The sequence below is a fragment of the Carcharhinus amblyrhynchos genome, chromosome 3 (genome assembly GCF_965287045.1).
Source record: "Carcharhinus amblyrhynchos chromosome 3, sCarAmb.v2.hapA, whole genome shotgun sequence".
Taxonomy (NCBI): Eukaryota; Metazoa; Chordata; class Chondrichthyes; order Carcharhiniformes; family Carcharhinidae; genus Carcharhinus; species Carcharhinus amblyrhynchos.
Genome location: NC_137326.1, coordinates 93017737 through 93037995, shown reverse-complemented (window position 1 = coordinate 93037995; position 20259 = coordinate 93017737). Strand labels below are relative to the sequence as shown.

Sequence of the window (20259 nt, the reverse complement as noted above, 5' to 3'; positions counted from 1 at the left end):
GATTAGTTTTTTTACGTAGTTGGTTGGGGGGGAGGGGGGTGGAAATTTAGAACACAAGGTCACAGTCTTAGGATAAGCTCAGCTCATTTAAGACTGAGCTGAGTAGAAATGCCTTCATTCAGAGGGCAGTGAACCAGTGGAATTCTCTACCACAGAAAGCTGTGGAGATCAAATCACTGGATATATTGAAGAAGGAAATAGATAGATTTCTAGACTCTGAAGTTGTCAAGGGGCATAGGGAGAATGCAGGAGTATGGTGTTGAGATACAACATTGGCCATGATCATAGTGAACGGTGAAGCAAGTTCAAGAGCCAAATGGCTTACTCCTGCTCCTATTTTCCATGTGTCTGTTTATTTTGCATGCTCCTTTTGCTTTTTGGCACGTATGTCGTCTTGTGTTGTAGCTTCACCAGCTTGACACCTCATTTGGGTATGCCTGTTGCTGCTGTTAGCATGCCTTCCTACACTCTTCACTGAAACAAAGCTTGATGGTAATAGTAGAGTGGGGAAATCTACTTTCCTACAAGCCTTTATACTATGACCCCAGATAAGAAATGATTTTCTGCAATAGCATTTCAAGCAATATCAGTGATAAAAATGATACCTTATCTGCATTCATTGAGTTTTACATTTAAGAATAAATTCCAGAGGTGTACAGCAATGTACATAATTTTATTATTCTGGGTAATGATTTGCAAGCTGTCCTCCAGCATCATTGCTCCTTGAATTTGATTCAAAAAATTCTTTAGATTAGCCAGATTAGCATGGTAAACAATTCAGCCCATGGGACATCATGTAAGAGTCATAACAACACAATACAGCAATTTAGCCAGTCCAGTCTATCACTGTAACCATATATGTCTATTGGACCACTGAAAAATGAATGTTACATCAGTGAAAATCTCTCATCTACATGCTACAGAGGATAATAGATTATTTAAGCCCATAGAAATCAACATTTTTTTGCTTATATTTTCTTTTTTTTTCCCCCTCTCTTGCCCCCCTCTCCCATTTACATCTCACTTATTGTTGCTAAGTAATCTACGCCCAATATCACACATATCCACTCGTTGAAAATTCTTCGGATCATCCCAGGATAATTCAGCCTCGAGTCTTTCTTTCCTTCCTTTCCAAAATGACGGCACAGTTAAGAGCACCACCTCATCCCATAGGAAAACATTATTGCTAAAACAGACCTTGGGTTTACTTTTGTACACTTCGGCACTAATCTGCTACAATCTTCAACAGAACAGTAATCCAATGCTCAAATTTCAGCCCTTATAATATGGGACAAATGCATTTCATTACAAAATGAAAAGTGAAGGATTTAGTTAGGGAAAATACTTTTAACAACGAAGAGGTTTCTGACTCAAAGCAAAAGCCACATGGAGATCGTGTTCCATTCAAATGAATTTTCCTTCTTCCCCAAAATCAACCTAATGCAGAGATGTGATGGAGTGACCCTCCCTGAATTTAGAAAATATTGAATCCGATATTAAAAAAATTGTGTATATTGCTGTACACCATGGAAGTTATTCTTAAATACAAAGCTCAAGGATTGTAGATACCATTTTTATCACTGGTAATGCTTGAAATGCTATTGTAAAAATAAAATTCCTTATCTGGGGTCATAGAATAAAAGACTCAGTCAGTTAGCCATGCGTAGAAAATATAGAATTACCCTGCTCTACCATTACCATCAAGCTTTGTTTCAATGAAGAATGCAGGAGGGCATGCCAGGAGCAGCACCAGGTATATCTAAAAATGAGGCATCAATCTGGTGAAGCCGTGACAAAATTACATACATTTCAAACAGCAAAACCGGCAACAGCCTTGAGACAGAGTCTGCGCCAGATTTCAGATTTTGCTGGTTTACGAAAAGGAAATAAGAACCTTAATTCAGTGAATAGATTGGGTCACACGGATTGAGCCGAGTGAGGTTGGGTGGGGTTAACGATTACTTGGACCCTCTGAGCGTGGGAAATACAGGAGAATGAAGCCAGTAACTAGTTGGCACACTACTGTGTGAATGTATCACGTAGCTAAACAAGTCAGAAAGTTATTTTACTCATTTAAAAAGAGAATTGCTGAAAAAAAAACAGACATGTTGAAACTATCATGCAGTAGCAACATGAGTGGTATTCGCCACTAACAGCATGCTGCCATCAAGCCAGAAAGGTATCCTGCCTATCACACAAAAGGAGTAATGTGGCATATGAATTTCAGTGCCAGTGTGATGCAAGCCATTTGCTGACTCATCCCTCAGGGCAATGGCTTGGCCAATCAGGATCAAACTGCCAGGTTTAAATTTCAAACAAGCAATGCTTGGCAATCAACTAGGACATTCTCCATGGCACTGCCCCTGCCAGAGTCTACTTCCAACTAATCAGTGCTTTCTTCTCATACAGTATAAATTGAGGTTTTCCCTGTGTATCTGTATTATTGTAAAATATGATGACTGCAGAATAAAAAGTTTTTGACATGTCCATTTTTTTCAGCAATGCTCAAGTTCTGCATTAAATGACATTTTACAAGAATTGAAATTCATACATGGCAGCTTAAAAATGCCTGGCTTTCAGATATAGTCAGTTTTTGGATAGCCTGGTTTGAGACCACTGTATCTGTAATCCATTAAGTTCCAGAAGCAAACCACAGGCACTCTAACCATGATTGAGAGGTAGGGAATGATCCAAACAGAGCTGTGAGTATTTTATAACATTTAATTTATTGCACTGCTGCCTCTCTTCTAAATAAGATGCAATTACTTTTTATTTATTTCACCCAGGAGACGTAGTCTGAACAGCATAGAATCAGAATTCTACCATGCAAAAGGAGGCCATTTGGCCCATCGAGTCTGCACCGATCACAATTGCACTCAGGCCCTATCCCCATAACCCCATGCTAGCTATCCTTGTTTGTTCCTTGACACGAAGGGGCAATTTATCATGGCCAATTCACCCAATCCCACACACCTTTGGAATGTGAGAGGAAGCCAGAGTACCCGGAGGAAACCCATGTGGACACGGGGGAGAATGTGCACACACAGACTGTGACCCGAGGCTGGGAATTGAACCCGGGTCCCTAGCACTGTGAGGTAGCAGTGCTAACCACTCTGCCATCCAGAAGGAGACCATTTGGCCTTTCAAGCCTGCACCAACTCTCTGAAAGAGCATCTTACCCAGGTCCACCCCTCCCAGCCCCTGGCATTACTGTAACCCCGTGCATCTACCATGTGGCTAATCCACCTAACCTACATGTCTTTGGACACTAAGGGGCAATTTAGCATGGCCAATCCACCTAAACCGCAGATCTTTGGAGCGTGGGAGGAAATTGGAGCACCGAGAGGAAACATACACAGACATGACGAGAATGTGCAAACTCCACACACACACACAGTCACCCCATGCCAGAATTGAACCCGAGTCCCTGGCGCTGCGAAGCAGGAGTGCTAACCACTGTGCCACCGTGCTGCAGAACGGACAATACTCACTCTTCATCCTTGACTGTGTCAAAGCAGTCATTGCAGACTCGTACTGGAAACTCGAAGCCCATCACAGGGTATGTAGTGCGCTTAGTGCTGCATTTCCCACAAATCGCTTTTCCACACTTTCTGCAGTGATGCTAAATAGAAAATTGTAAAACAAAGGTTTGAATATTAAAATTCCATCTCCTATACAGCGTGAGAACATTTTTCAAACCGTCACAGGATTTCTAATGAAATCATCACCAGACTAGATTTTGTTCAATAATTTTCTGTGTAATTACTGAACAAAAGGAATCAGAGTTATATAGCATGGAAACAGGCCCTTCGGTCCATCATGTCTATACTGACCATCAAATACCAATTTATACTAATCCCTTTTACCAGCAATTGGACTATAGCTTACCATGTCTTGGCGATTTAAGTGCTCATCCAGCTGCTTCTCAAATGTTGCAAGAATAGCTGCCTCCACCACCCTCTCGGGCAGGATGTTCCATACTTCTACCACCCTCTACCTCTAAACCACTTACTCCTCTGCCATGGGGAAAAGATTTTATGATTTACCCTATCTATGCCTCTCATAATTTTGAATACCTCTATCAGATGCCCCCTCAGCCTCCTCCACTCCAGGGAAAATAAACCCAGCCTATCCAGTGTCTCCTCATAGCTGAAACTTTTCATCCCACGCAATATCCTATTGAATCTTCTCTGCACCCTCTCCAGTGCAGTCATGTTGTTCCCTTCTGATAGTGTGGCAACCAGAACTGCGCACAACACTCCATCTGTGGCCTAACCAAGGTTTATAAAGTTGAACCAAGATCTCTGTGCTCCTATATTCTATGCTGTGACCAAAGCAAGTATTCTAAATGCCTTTATCACCATCCTATCTGTGCTGCCACCTTCTGGAATCTATGGACTTGTATGCCAAGATTCCTTTGTTCCTCAATACTCCCAAAGGACCTATTACTCATTGTGTATTTTCTACCCCTTTTACATGTCCTAAAACGCACCAGTAGCAAAAGCTGATATCCAGCTTCTCTGAATTAACTTACAGAAAGTTAAAAATTTGCAATTTACTGCTGCAAAATAGTTATTTTCCCAACACCATATGAATTTATTGCCAGCATGGCCTTGTGGCTTTAACCAAAGTGAAAGTCTGTTATGTGGAATTGGAAGTGATTAGATTGGCCAGTTGAGGAAACTTGGGAATAGATCCTTCATCTTAAGAATGTATTATTCGAGATGTGTTCGTGTTGAAATGCCCAACAGTGCAATGGCTTTGGGTGGTGGTGATGGGAGGGCATTAGACACAGTGAGGTGGAAGGGTCGAGGGGAAGGGGATAGAAACCGTGGCATGTCACAGAGTGCCAGAAAGCCTTGCATGCCATCAAGGTGTTAAGTCTTGCCCTTTCAAAGATCAAGCTGGGCAACTATTCTTTAGGTTATCCATTATTATCCAAGTCATTACCTGATGTGGTTGTGATTGTTGACTGAGTTAATGTAATGTTTGGATCACAATCAGTGCTACTGGCATTATACCACAGGTTACATATCATTGAGGATTTAAAAGATTTTCAACTGAGTGACCTTAATCTGAATATTTGATTTGAGGAGGCCTCGTACCTTTCCATTCTTAAAGAATCAACAAACATGTTTTTTTTCAGCCACTTCCTATTTGCCCCATTATAACACCAAAGAATTTACCTGTGGTGCCATTGGCCACTTCTTAAGCTTGAGGCCATGGGGTGTGTGTATTTTTTTGCATTTCTCATCCCATGTCTTTTCAAGTGCCAACCTGATGTCTTTTTACTTGACTATGACATCTAAAACTGCCACCTCGTGCTCTCCTGAAAATTGTGTTAGATTTCCAGTATTGGCCTGGTGTTTTGATTCTGGCTCTAGACGAGAGATCCATCAGTACATGGACATTTATATCAATAGTTTTTCCAAGATCTTCCAATGCTACTTGATGGTGCATTTGTGACAGATAGGCACCCTCCTGATGTACTAAGTATCTATGGCGATTGTCTCTAAGGGCAACATGGCCTGTGTTGCTCTTAAAGGGACAACCACAACAGTACCTTGCATCTTCCACATATTTTTAAATCATGTTTTCTCAGTCATATGCAACATTGCTTGGGTAAGGTATAGGTTACACCTTACTACCGTTCCCTTTATGAACTGGGATTGTTTCATTCAGTGTCAGAGTTGGTTATTCTGTTATCGTGGTAATGTTTGATGCTGGAACCATCTCATTGACTCTTTGCCCATTTCAAGAACTCCCATGGTTCTCATCCTGGATATCCGTTTTCCAGTAAGTGTGAGGATTGGGCTGACTGGAGAATTCTGCTCACGTATCCAGTTCCTCCTCCTGTCTGGATAGTACTTCTTGTGGGTCACTATATTTAGGTGGCTATTGATTTCCCCCTAAGGCTTCCAGCTTCCTAAATCTTCCAATATTAATGAATCTTTTTCCCATGGTATTGGAATGATACATCAGTGACAGAATCATTGGAAATTTCCAGGTATTTACATTTCTTGGTGATTGTTGTAATAACTCCATGGAGGCGAAAGTCCCGTCACCAAGTTACCTTATTTACACCATACATCTATACACAGCCAGCTCTCCAGTTGTTCCCTGCTGAATGCAGGTTGGGAGACTGACACACCTGCTTTAAATAGGGAGCATGAGGCTCCCTGATTTAACGATCAATTAAGACTCATCAGGCAGTTCTTTCATGTACCTAACAAGTAAAACAAACTCAAATTAACTTAGGGACAAATTAAGAGGGGCAGCCCCCCCAAAAAGGAAGGGGGGACGGCCCGAACAGAAACTAAAGTCCAAAGGAAACTTAAAACATTAAATCAAAATGTGGTTGTAAGGGTCTATAACACACACCAGCCCCTGTGGTGCCCATCAGACATCTCTTTCAACACCAACCAAATAAACCAACTCAAATTAACTTAGGGATAAATTAAAAGGGGCAGCTCCCCAAAAGGCAGGGGAACAGCCCGAATCAAACTCAAATCACAAAGGAAACTTAAAATATTAAATCAAAACGTGATTTTCATGATTTATAATACACCCCAGCCCCTGTGGTGCCCAGCAGGCACAGAAGGCAAAGCCCATCAGGCAGTTCATACGCTAGCAAGCCAACCTCATTAGTCTGGCTGAAGTCATCACAATTGTGAAAGGGTCTTTGTTCCTTGGGTGTCATAGTCCATTAACAATGTTATGAAATTGATCTTTTAATTAACCTAAATCAGAAGATAATAAATTCTTGGGACTGTATGGATTTTTAAGGTCTCAAACCTTTGGGCATGTTTCAGTTTGATCTCGAGGACACTGACTCGAAATGAGCTGTGCTGACCATTCATCTTCTGGGACTCTAACCCATGGATCTATCTTGGTGATGTGGGTATGCCGGTGTTGGACTGGCGTAAACACAGTAAAAAGTCTGACAACACCAGGTTTTAGTCCAACCTATTTATTTGATAATATACTCAAGCTTTCGAGGGACACCCTCTTCATCAGGTGAATGGAGAGTTCACTCTCCATTCACCTGACGAAGAGGGTGTCCCTCGAAAGCTTGTGAGTATATTATCAAATAAATAGGTTGGACTAAAACCTGGTGTTGTCAGACTTTTTACTCTATCTTGGTGACCAGATTTTTTTCCTCAGGTTATCTGGGAAATGCAGCTCATGAGCTTCCTGTTCAACAAACAGTTGTCTCTGTGGTTGAACAAGAATTCCTCTTGCTTGTTAATTGGAAGCCTACTATTTTCTTTGTTATTTGATTATGACGGAGTTTCTTGTGCATCCAGGTATAGAAATTGTTCAGCATTGTGCACAAAAGCATGCAATGTGCAGTTAATGGACTTGTAATTTAGCTTCATCAGTACCCCAAGTTGTCAGTTCAATCCTGAATGTTGCCTGTATCTTGTTGCAGAAAGACACAGACTGTGTCAACCTTGAAGAGGTTATGTTTGAAACCATTACCAATCATCATCAAAAAGCCTCTCTTCTGGTTTTAAGTTGGACGGAAGACCACTGATGAAGCAACTGAAGACAGCTGGGCCTTGGGTACTGCCCTTGGAAACGGTGACAGCAATATCCTGGTCTCCAAAATCGCAATTATCATCCTTTGTGCAATGTATGATTCCTGACTCCAGCCACTGAACAGCTCCTCCCCATCCCTACTCAATGTGTATGTCCTATGGCTTGAATTGTATATTGTTTAAGTTGGGATGATGAGTTGCATTCTCAGGCTTATGAGCATTTCACTGTAGTCACGTATTGGCTTCCTATTTCTAGTGATGGAGGTCCCCTCTCTTCAGCTGTAAATACTAAAGTCTTCTAAGATCCCAGGATGAATGCCACCTCACCACAGTAGGGAATATTGCAAGAAAAATGTCAATGATCTTACTAGCTCAGCCAAGGTTGGAGAACCCACTATAACTTTGCACTAGTGCAAAGTGACAGGCAATCAAAAACTACTTCCCCCTTACATTGTGATCAATAATTTACTGTAAATGGTTATATATGAGTGCAGCATCCAAACGTCACCTTGATACTTTCTAAAACGCACATACACACATTCTTTCAGCCTTAATGCACATCATCCTCACACTTACTAGCCCATTTTAGAATCCGTCATCAAGGAGGAAATAGCGAGGCATCTTGAGGGGAATTGCTTGATAGAGCAGACGCAGCACGGTTTCGTTAAGGGGAAGTCGTGTCTGACAAATTTACTTGAGTTCTATGAGGATGTGTCTAGGGCGGTGGATAGAGGAGAGCCAGTGGATGTGGTCTTTCTTGATTTTCAGAAAGCGTTTGACAAAGTACCTCACAAGAGGTTATTGCAGAAGGTAAGGGGGCATGGAGTTGGGGGTAGGGTGTTAGCGTGGATAGAGGACTGGTTGTCAAATAGGAGGCAGAGAGTGGGGGTCAATGGGTGCTATTCAGATTGGCGGATGGTGACTAGTGGAGTGCCTCAGGGGTCGGTGCTGGGGCCTCAGCTATTTACCATTTATATAGATGGTCTGGAGGAGGGAACCGAGTGTATGGTGTCGAAATTTGCTGATGACACCAAGATTGGTGGGAAGGCAAATTGTGCGGAGGGTGTGGAGAGTCTGCAGAAGAATCTAGATAGGCTGGGCGAATGGGCCAGGAACTGGCAAATGGAATTTAATGTTGGCAAGTGCGAGGTGGTCCACTTTGGTAGGAATAATGGTAGGAAGGATTATTACTTACGTGGAGAAAAACTGCAGCAGGCGACGGTGCAGAGGGACCTCGGGGTCCTTGTGCATGAGTCGCAAAAACCCAGCTTGCAGGTGGTCAGGAAGGCGAATGGGATGCTGGCCTTCATAGCGAAGGAGATTGAATATAAAAGTAGGGAGGTCTTGCTGAGGCTATATAGGGCATTGGTGAGGCCGCAGCTGGAGTACAGTGTGCAGTTTTGGACGCCGTACTTACGCAAGGATATTTTGGCCTTGGAGGGAGTGCAGAGGAGGTTTACTAGGCTGATGCCGGAGTTGAGGGAGTTGAGCTATGAGGAGAGGCTGAATAAACTAGGCTTGTACTCGTTAGAGTTTAGAAGAATGAGGGGAGATCTCATTGAGACGTATATGATGATGAATGGGATGGATAGGATAGAGGTGGAGAGACTCTTCCTGCTCAGAAAGGACAGTAAGACTAGGGGGCACAGCCTCAAAATAAAGGGGGGGGCGGTTTAGAACAGACTTGAGGAAGAACTTCTTCACTCAAAGGGTGGTGAATCTCTGGAATTCTCTGCCCGTTGAAGTGGTGGAGGCTACCTCACTAAATATTTTTAAGAAGCAGGTTGATGGGTTTTTGATGAGAGGGGGGATTAGGGGTTATGGGGAGAGGGCGGGAATGTGGAACTGAGCCACGACAGATCAGCCATGATCTTATTGAATGGCGGGGGCAGGCTCGAAGGGCCAGATGGCTTACTCTTGCTCCTATTTCTTATGTTTCTTATGTTCTTATTTTACACTTCTTTAGAAGCTGACAATCCAAAACAACCATGAGTGATCAAGAAGTTACAATGTTATGCATCTGTTTAAGCTGTCAAATATTTTTGATTGAAGAAGTGCTACACTACGCACCTGTCGCAAACCAAGGCTCTTTGTATCCCACATCTGTTTCAAGTTCCAAAAGAACGGCTGTTTACAGTTTTGACACGAATCACTCTCTTGCCATTGTGGAGCCTATAAAGCAACAATCAAATGTTAAAAGAAAACTGCAGCAGACAAATGGATGCTGTCATTTTTCTATTTGTTTCATAACATTGCATCCTCAGTTTATGAATTTGTTGTAGGTTTTATATTTATATTCACTGGATGAATTGGAGGTGGGAGGGTAACAGAAGGCATGAGGGAATACAATAGAATCTTGTGACAGAAAACCAGCAGAGATGGCACCTGTCAAATTTTCCTCATTCAAAAAGTTGCTTGCTCCAATGATGCACTGAAATAACACTGAAAACAGAAAGAATGTTCCTCCACTATTCTCTCAGCTGGAGGGAGCATGCTCATTCAATTTCATCGCATTATCTATTTACCTTAAATTTGAATCATGCTCAATACTCAATCACTATATCCACTATTCTAATTACATATACCAGCACTGACTAATCCTCTTATTTAGGCCAGCGACGGGCAACCTTAGCTAGTAAATGGGCCACATGAGTGGCCCTCCTTCATCTCAGTGGGCCACAAAATTTGTTCACAAAGTATGACCCCATGAATAAAATTAAGTACATTTAACACATGCCAAATTTCATAATTATATTAAAAGCTTGATTATTTATATATTAATTGAACTAGCAATTTCAAATGGTAACAGCAAATAATTACTTACACTTTGGATGCAGAGGGAGCACATAGCTCTCAGCCAATGCTGTGTGCAGTCAGTGTGCACCTCACTTCACTTGCCCTTGCTTTACTTGAGTATCATTTCAGTTATACTGATAGGAAAAAACTATTATGATGGAAATCAGCAGAATGTGGCTACACTGCACGAGCAAGTCATCAAGATGTCTCATGGGCCACATTCAGATGGATTACATATGGTCCTTGGGCTGCAGCTTGCCCATCACTGATTTAGAAATTGCCAGCGGGTTTCCTCCCACAGTCCAAAAGACGTGCTGATTAGGTGCATCGGCCATGCTAAATACTCCCTCAGTTACCCGAACAGGCTAGAGTATGGCGACATTGTAGTGCTAATGTAAGCCTACTTGTGACACTAATAAATAGACTTTAAACAGTGATGTGTATCATTATATAGAGGATATTTATTGTCCCATTAACCAAGTTTTGATAAACTGAACTGCATGGAATGGGTTAAATATGCAGTGCCAAGTTAAGTTAAAATGTTAAGTTCTCAAGGTAGTTGAAGTTGATGTGACTGAAAATCAAGGACATCGATGTAGTGGACTCATGTAAGATTTTAACAAAGGCATTGTTGATCAGAATTTTAAACATTTTGATTTTGATACATGGAGAACAAGCATATTTTCACATAATATGTAATTAACTCATGAAAATAATGAACTGTTGAAACACAGCGAACAAACAACCTTGAGAATGGTTAAAAATAAAGATTGGGAAGAATGATGTCAACAAACAAATGGATTGTTGACGTTTGAAGAAAGTAGTGTCATTGGACAAAAGAAACCAGTAGCAAACCAGAAACATCAAAATAGATTAGGAAGCCATTATTTGGGTGCAGGCTTACACTCTCCATGGGAAGGGTAATGTTAAACTTTTCTTAAAAATAATGCTGAGTTATGAACTGCAAATTGCAGAAAGTCAATAAACTAAAAACAGCTTTAAATTAAGTATGTTTGTTTCCTGCATTCCTCTGCTCCAAAATTGAACAAACTTTGCAATGCAGAGATAGATAGACAGGTAAAGCAGGAACCAGGGCAGCAACACCCAGAAGTCAAGTGGACTTCTAATTAACCCAGTTAAAATGGGATATACCAGTGTTGAATTCTTTATTATTCCCAGGTCCCTTTCTTCATTTTACTGTGCTAATTCTTTTTCATTCTATGATGAAAAACTGACAGAGGGAGACATGATACAATAATTAAATAGTGGTAGGTTATAGGTACATTGCAGTAGATGGGTTATATAAATTGGATAAGAGCACAAGACTGGACAACATTAATACAAAATGCATGAGTCTTAATAGAAAATAATTTTCTGCACCCACAAGATATTGCACATTTGGAAAATGCTCCCAGAGAATCTGGGTGCTTGGGCTGGGCGGGTGATCAATTGATTTATTGCAGAAATGGGTCAAACTGCCAGTCTTAAAAAGGGAGTTAAGAATCAAGGAAAAACTAATTCCAAGGAAGGTAGGAAAGTGTGTTTAATGTTTTGTATAATAGCAGGTGCTGGGGTCTCGGAAAGTAGAGGAGCCATCACCACAGTCACTGTATAAGGATTTTGGATGGATAATTCAGAGAGTTCACTGACCTTGAACAGAAAAGGTTTCTCTCTTCACAGATGCTGCCTGCCTTATTGAGTGCTTCTCACATTTTTTAAAATTATTGAATGATTTTTTTTTGCCTTGGTTTTATATAAGTATCCTGAGACGTATCTTTAGTTTCTATTATCATTTCTATTTTAATATCAAAATTTATTTTTGGGATCTGGGTCATTTTATGTGTATAACGAAAAGCAGAGATCCAATTTAGATTCCCGTGGGATGCCCCTCAACAGCTCCTTGTAGTCAGATGTTACATCTCTCACTAGGCTCAAATTCCTACAATTTAAATAATTCCACTTCATTTTTACGGCCATCAACTTAATTAGAATTTGATTATATGAAAGAGGTAGAATTCCTTCTGAATGTTCAAAAATCATATTAAGGGAATTCATTGTCCACTTCAGAGGCACAACAGATTCACAACAACATTGCTCGGGATGAGAAAATATGAACATTTGGCTTTGAAAAATAGGGCTTTTTTAAAAGAAAAACAGACAAAAGTTACAGGGAGATTCAATAGAGAGGTTTAAAATAATGAAGGGGTGGGGTAGTGTTATTTAATAGCAACAAATTATTTTCAGCGAGAGAAGTCTAAAACTGGGTAATGTATAGATAAGATTAAATGCAAGTGATTCAGGACTGAGGCCAGGAGAAATGCTTGTCAAGCAGAGGATGAAGGAGCTGTGGAATAAACTACTGGAGTTAATGATGGAAGCAGACATAAGGCTAATATTTCTAAGTAGGTTAGACAGGCGAATGAATGAAAAGGGAATAACGCAATATGGGAATTGTATGATTGTACAGGTATAGGACGAGCTGGAACATGAATACTAAGATGACTTAGTTTAGCCTGGTCTGTTTGAATGTCATAATTTCTTTGTCAGTCATCTCCTATGCCAACAAGAACATTGAGGGCATTTGGGAAGAATGGTCATCAATTTTCAAATCAAAATCCATGGTCTCTTGTTTAATAGGCTAAAGAAATACATATATAATTATCCAAGAACATAACTCCCATTATTTGGTCTAGTATTAGTTAATGCAACAAGTTAATTGTTGCCCAGCTCAGATTTTCAAAAGCCTGACACTAAGTATCTATTTGCTTCCAATGTGACAACGTTGCAACACTAGCATTCATAAAGATCAATAATCCTTCAGCTATTTATTCCCTCATCAACTTTAATGTTCGAGATATATGCCATTAGGCACAAGGGATAGACTTTAAATTGCTTATCCACTTTGGCAGAAATAATAGTAGGAGGGATTATTATTTAATAGGCGAAAAGCTGCAGCATGCTACGGTGCAGAGGGACCTGGGGGTCCTTGTGCACGAGTCGCAAAAACCCAGCCTGCAGGTGCAGCAGGTGATAAAGGCGGCAAATGGAATGTTGGCCTTCATAGCGAAGGGGATAGAATATAAAAGTAGGGAGGTCTTGCTGCAACTGTACAGGGCACTGGTGAGGCTGCAGCTGGAGTACTGTGTGCAGTTTTGGTCATAGCACTTACGCAAGGATACATTGGCCTTGGAGGGAGTGCAGAGGAGGTTCACTAGGCTGATACCAGAGTTGAGGGGGTTGGCCTATGAAGAGACACTAAATAGATTGGGTCTGTACTCGGAGTTTAGAAGGATGAGGGGGGGATCTTATAGAGACATATAAGGTAATGAAGGGGATGGACAGGGTAGAGGTAGAGAGATTCTTCCCGCTTAGAAAGGATAGCAGAACTAGCGGACACAGCCTCAAGATAAGGGGGCGGGGGGGGAGCAGTTTAGATCAGAGTTGAGGAGAAACTTCTTCACTCAAAGGGTGGTGAATCTCTGGAATTCTCTGCCCGGTGAAGTGGTGGAGGCTACCTCGCTAATTATATTTAAGTCACGGGTAGGTAGGTTTCTGATAGACAAGGGAATTAAGGGTTATGGGGAGAAAACGGGAAAGTGGAACTGATCCACTTCAGATCAGCCATGATCTTATTGAATGGTGGGGCAGGCTCGAAGGGCTAGATGGCCTACCACTGCTCCTATTTCTTATGTTCTTAGTATATTTGTCACAGTTCCCCCAAGTAGAAGAACTGGATCTAACTGTTGTCAACATCTACAACTTGGGTGCAGACATACATTGTTTCATTAAGGATTATTATCAGCACAAGAGTAAATTTTGTTGTTTCCCACTATGTCACACGCTGGCACTAAGACATGAAACTGCCTGCACCTAAATTATCCCATTGTTAAAACTGCAAGTCTATTTTAACCCCAAACATGAATACTTTCATAAGTGAGCCATGGAGCTGTTGTGGACATTGTAATTTTATGGTAATATGGGACAATGAATATATGAATGGATCATCACTTTTTCTGTAACTATTACATGCTAGGCTAGTTACACTAATACAATACTGCGCACCATAGACAAACAATAAAATATCATAGAAGTAAAGTCCCACATATTAATTACAAGTTAAGGATATATTCTGAGGAATCATTTAGGAACATTTACCTACCACTGTGACCCAAGTGGCTGAATGAATGAACTGATCACATTTAGTCCACCTCTGGGTAAGTCATGGTCAACATCTGTTCATTTTAAATGAATACAATTTTGAAACAGTGACAAGGTGCTATACTATATCCATGTTTGAAGAAAGTTAATTACCTCTTCTCTCTGGACATCCATGTTCCAAACTACAATACCTCCATCAGCAGCACAAGAAATCAGCTGCCGTGTTAGCTGCAAGTAGCACAGAGATTGTACCTTGTCACTGTAAACAAATCAGAAATCTGTTAATCATGGAGACTCACTATTACAACATTCATGTGTTGAATTCCATTAGAGTATTTACTGTTAAAGCAGTCTTTGGCAGTCACAATTAGACACTAAACTACAGTGAACTACAGTCAGCACTTATGATTACACATTTCCCTTTCTGCAATATGTGAAGGTCTCTTTAGTCACGATCATCACTCAGACCAAAGAATTTCCATCAAAACACCTTACTTTTAGTTAAGTGTTTACCGCTTTTATCCCTTATTTAGCAACAATTTCTATAAATAGATTTTTACACCTATGATCCAAAGGCTGCACCATTTCAACAACCACCTCTACTTAGAGGGATAGCAATCAACCTATTAATTAATTAGATGAAACGGTCTGCTCAGTAGGTTAAAATATCATACATAAAATCAATTATTTTCCAGGTTAAAACTTCAAAATTAATTTAGTCAATTAGAAAACCAGCCTTCCATCTACACTTCCCACTGCCTCGGCAAAGCAGCCAGCATAACAAGGGCCTCACGCACCCTGGACACTCTCTTCTACCTTCTTCCGTTGGGGGGAAAAAAAAATACAAAAATCTGAGGTCACGTACCAACCGACACAAGAACGGCTTCTTCCCTGCTATCAGACTTTTGAATGGACCTCCCCACCATTAAGTTGGTCTCTCTCTACACTCTAGCTACAACTATAACACTACATTCCACACTCTCTCGTTTCCTTCTCTGAATGGTAAGCTTTGTCTGTATAACATGCAAGAAACAATACTTGTTACTGATACTAATTTGTGACAATAATTCAAATCAACATACAAAGAAAGTTCAGAAACTATTGAGGATAGCAGCAAAATGAATACAAGCAAGATTTTCAGTAACTTGTCCTGAAGAAATAAGACCAGTTTTACAAAAACATAATCCTCATATCAAAAAAATAACCTCAAGGTGCAAAAGCCTCCATCTGAAAAGATACAAAATCCAAAAAGACGTGAATTTTATTGCTTCCCCTGCTTTGAAGGCAGGGGACATACAAAATAAAGTAGCAGCCAGCCCAACATCTTCCAGCCAAGCCCCCCTCCATATTATGGATGTACGCAAGGGGGCAGGCAGACAAACTGGCTGATACCTGACCAAGTCTACTGATACCCTTAAGCAGCTAATTGATAGAATGTGATCTGTAAGTGACAATCTCCATCACAATAGTATGTACAGCTGAGGAAGGTGGAAGGAAGATAGTTAGCACAACAGGTTTCATTGCATGGGTAAAAGGGAGAAGGAAGGGGAGAATAGTTCCTTTGATGGGATCCCTTGCATCCAAGAATGTTTACTTCTCCACTCTCTTTGTGCCTCCCTTCACACCATGACCCCCACCACCCCCTCCTCTTCCCTCCCTGGGAAGAAGTGTCTGATCCCTCCCTGACTAAAACGCCTGGACTTACTTTTAAATACATTATCCCTCCAACTGGGGGACTGCCTGTATTCGAAGCAGCAGCCATACTTGTTTCTGATGACGCTGGGACAATGGACTGGCCAGACAATCTTGGGGCACGATATCCTGTGCATGAAGGGGTTCATTAAGGCTGTCCCCAAGCAGGGGCAGCCAGACAATTTAATGTAAATTGCACATTGAGGGAGAAGTTTGACTTAGAGGCATACATGTCAAATTAATTGCCAGGAGCTGAACATTGGGAGGGGACATCAGCTAACATGCTGAAGGTTCTACCTCACGTCACACTTCGGTAGGCCTGAAAATGAGCAAGCAGCTGGTCTGAAATAAGGCAGAAGTCCAATGCAATAATCAGAACTTGGCCTTAAAAGGGACCATTGGGGGATACTCAAGAAATACCAATTAATATTTTCAAAAATATACAAGTAGCCAGCGGCAGAAATTCTCAAGTTCATAGGCTTATCTGAACAAAGGTGGAGGTGATGAGAAGATAAGCTATAAAGTTCAAGAATATTCATCTGCCTCTTTATAAAGTATTCACCAATCTATACACTTTATAATAGTTCTCAGTGGTTTTAAGCAGTGAGCCTGTGCACACCAGTGGGAGAGAGACTGCAGCTGGAGTGAGTTTCATCCAGAGTGAGGGTATCGGGAATTTTGAGCTGAGTGGGAATTTGGTGCCAAGGGGAAAAAAAGTGTTCATCTTTGGGAGGAGCAGACCTACGAGGGAGACTTGAAGGCAAGCGAGAGATAAAAGGAAACTTAACTGTGCCGTCACAGCCAGCAGTTAAGTAATTGTTGGTAACTGTTTAGTTTTTTCCTTTTCTTTTTACTCTTGGCATTGTAGTTGCGCACTATAATACTGTTTCCGTGTAATTTCTGAGGTTTATAGTTTGTAAAGGTTATATTTAGTAGTAACGAAGAGCAGGAAAGAAGGGTCCAAATGCATTGGCTATAATCTGAAATAAAACCTCTTTCAAAAGTTTAAACGAAAAGGGGTACAGGCATGACAGGAGAGCTCCAAGCCGTGGTTTGCTCCTCTTGCTCCAAGTGGCAGGCTGGGGACTGTTCCAGTCCCCTGGGTCAGCGTGTGTACAGGAAGTATCTCCAGCTGCAGCTCCTGGAAGCTCGAGTTTCAGAGCTGGAGCGGTGGTTGGAAACACAGTGGGGCATCCTTGAGTCACAGAGTATCGTGGATAGCACGTATAGAGATGTGGTCACTCCGCAGGCTCAGACTCTGCAGGCAGGAAGGGAATGGGTGACTACCAGACAGAGCAAGAGAGATAGGCAGGTAGTGCAGAAATCTCCTGTGGCCACTCCCCTGCAAAACAGATATACAGCTTTGGATACTGTTGAGGGGAATGACCTTTCAGGAGAAAGTGACATCAGCCAAACTTATTGCATCACGGTTGGTTCTGGGCTGACTTGAAACTGGGAATGTTTCAGATCCGACACATTTGGCCAATTCTCAGGTGCCCCCATACACACACTGCCTGCAAAAATATCAGCCAGTCCTGCACAAGCCTGTGGGTGGGGCTTAACGCTCTGTGCAATAGTTATAGAGCACTTAGTGGGCTGCACACCCAAAGTAACTGGCACGTCTCACTTTACCACCACATTCACCCATCCAGATTCAGCACGAAACAGACATGGTCTGCAAAGGTCCAGCTTCTGAGCAGATAGGTTCTGAGCTTCCAGCAGCTCTCTGACACAGATTAGTGGTGGTGATTAGGGAGGGGGGAGAGGAGTGGGCAGGGGTGCAGAGGATGCAGGTCAGACGGCTCTCTGGTGGGGACAGGAGAGGCGGGTCTGATGGCAGGGAAGTATTTCTCTTTCTCTGCACGTGCAGTTGGAGGCGCCATTTGCAGCTGCAGGATTTCAAGGCATTAAGCCCCACCCGCAGGCTTGTGCAACACGATTTGCACTAGCTGATACTTTTGCAGGCAGAGTATGGGGGCACCTGAGAATGGGCGAAATGTCAGATCTGAAACATTCCCAGTTTCAAGTCCGCCCAGCACTTAGATTTAAAATGGTGAAATAGATCCCCACAGCTATGATCAGCACCTCCAAGTGCACATGTGCAGAAAAAAAGAGAAATGCTCCCCTGCCACATCGCTCCTGGACTCAGTAATACCCACTACCCACCCCCCAGCCATTGCCCTATCCCCAGACTGATCATGGGCCCCTCCCACCTCTTCCCCATCGACCATAGGCAGAGCAGTAGCAGACCACCACCCCCACCAACGCCCCCCCCCCCACCCCCCCCCACCCTCCGATCACATGCAGAGTGGCAGTAGAACCCCCTTCACATCACATGCAGGTGGCAGTGGAATCCCCTCCCCCCCTACTGATCACATGCAGAGTGGCATCGGATCCCCCCATGCCTCCCACTGCCTGCTTCCCACCACCCCCCCCCCCCCAAGTCTGAGTCAGAGAACCATCTGACCCACCTCCCCCCTCAACCAGAGAGCCATCTGACCAACTTCCCTCCCCCTTGCCACCAGAGAGCCATCTGACCCACCTCCCTCCCCACCACCAGAGAGCCCTACGACCCACCTCCCTTTAGCCCCCATCTGAGTCAGAGAGCCGCTGGAAGCTTAGAACTTACCTCCACAGAAGCTGGAGTGCTCGAATCAGACTTTTGCAGACCATGGCTGTTTCACGCCAAACCTGGTCAGGCTAATGTGGTGGTAAAAGGGGAAGTGCTGGTAAGTTTGGGCTTACAGTCCAAATGCATTTAAATTGATATCGCACCAGTTTCAGGCGTGGTCCTGACGGCGGCCATTTTTGGGCCTCAGTAAAGGGGGAACTGGTGTGAAGGCGGGCGCGGATCACTGTACTTGCCTCATGACCGACTTTACCAAGTTTTTGCGCCCCGATACTAAAACTGGGCCCTAAGAGTTTCTATAGATTCGTGAAGAGAAAGAGGTTGGTGAAGACAAATGTAGGTTCCCTATAGAGAGAACCAGGGGAATGTATAATAGGGGACAAAGACATGACTGAGCATCTGAACATATACTCTGGTTCTGTCGTCATAAAACAGAACACAAATCAAATGCCAGAAATATTGGAGAATGCAAGATTTAGTGAGAGGGAAGAACTGAGGGAGATCAATATTATCACAGATATAGTGCTAGAAAAATTGATGGAACTGAAGGCAGATAAATCCCCAGGATCTAATAATTCTACATCCCAGAGTACTTAAGGAAGTGGCTCTAGAAATAATGGATGCATTGGTGGTCATCTTCCAGGATTCTAGAGACTCTGGAACAGTCCCTGCAGATTGGAGAGTAGCTAATATCATTCCAATATTCAAAAAGGGAGGTACAAAGAAAACAGAAAATTATAGATCAGTAAGCTTAAATCGGTAGTGGGGAAAATTCTCAAATCCATTATCAAGGAACTTGTAGCAGAGCATTTAGAAAGTAGTGGCAGGATCAGACACAGTCAGCATGGATTTACGAAGGGGAAATCATGCTTGGCAAATCTGTTGGAATTCTTTGAAGGTGTAAGTAGTAGAGTTGACACGGGGGAAAGAGGTTGATGTGGTATATTTGGACTTTCAGAAAGCGTTTGACAAAGTCCCGCACAAGAGGTTATCGTGCAAGATTAAAATGCATGGAACTGGGGGAAGTGTATTGAGATGGATAGAAAACTGGTTGGCAGAGAGGAAACAAAGAGTAGGAATTAATGGGTGCTTTTCAAATTGGCAGCAACTAGTGGAGTGCCACAGGGATTGACGCTGAGATCCCAGCTATTCACAAAATATATTAATGATTTGGATTAGGGAACAAAAATGTAACATCTCAAAGTTTGCAGCTGATACCAAGTTGGGTGGGAAGGTGAACTGTGAAGAGGATGCAGAGATTCTTCAGAATGATCTGGGTAGATGGTAAATGGGCTAATCAATGGCAGATGCAGTATCATTTGGATAATTGAGAGGTTATTCACTTTGGAAGCAAAAACAAGCAGGCAGATTGCTATCTAAATGGCTATAAATGGGGAGAAAGGAGTGTGCAGCAGGATCTTGGTGTCCTTGTGTACCACTCAG

At 42.3% G+C, this 20259-nt stretch overlaps 1 protein-coding gene across 2 annotated transcripts in view; it reads right to left on the bottom strand.

Moving 5' to 3' along the window:
* wdfy1 (WD repeat and FYVE domain containing 1) overlaps positions 1-20259 on the bottom strand; it is a 67739-nt gene that overhangs the window by 7975 nt on the left and 39505 nt on the right. For both annotated transcript variants that reach the window (XM_080185526.1, XM_080185527.1), the window contains exons 8-10: positions 14649-14754; positions 9612-9713; positions 3492-3622 (exon numbers count right to left, since the gene is read on the bottom strand). In XM_080185526.1, coding sequence (XP_080041652.1) covers positions 3492-3622; positions 9612-9713; positions 14649-14754 — 339 coding nt within the window. The remainder of the gene's footprint in view (positions 1-3491; positions 3623-9611; positions 9714-14648; positions 14755-20259) is intronic.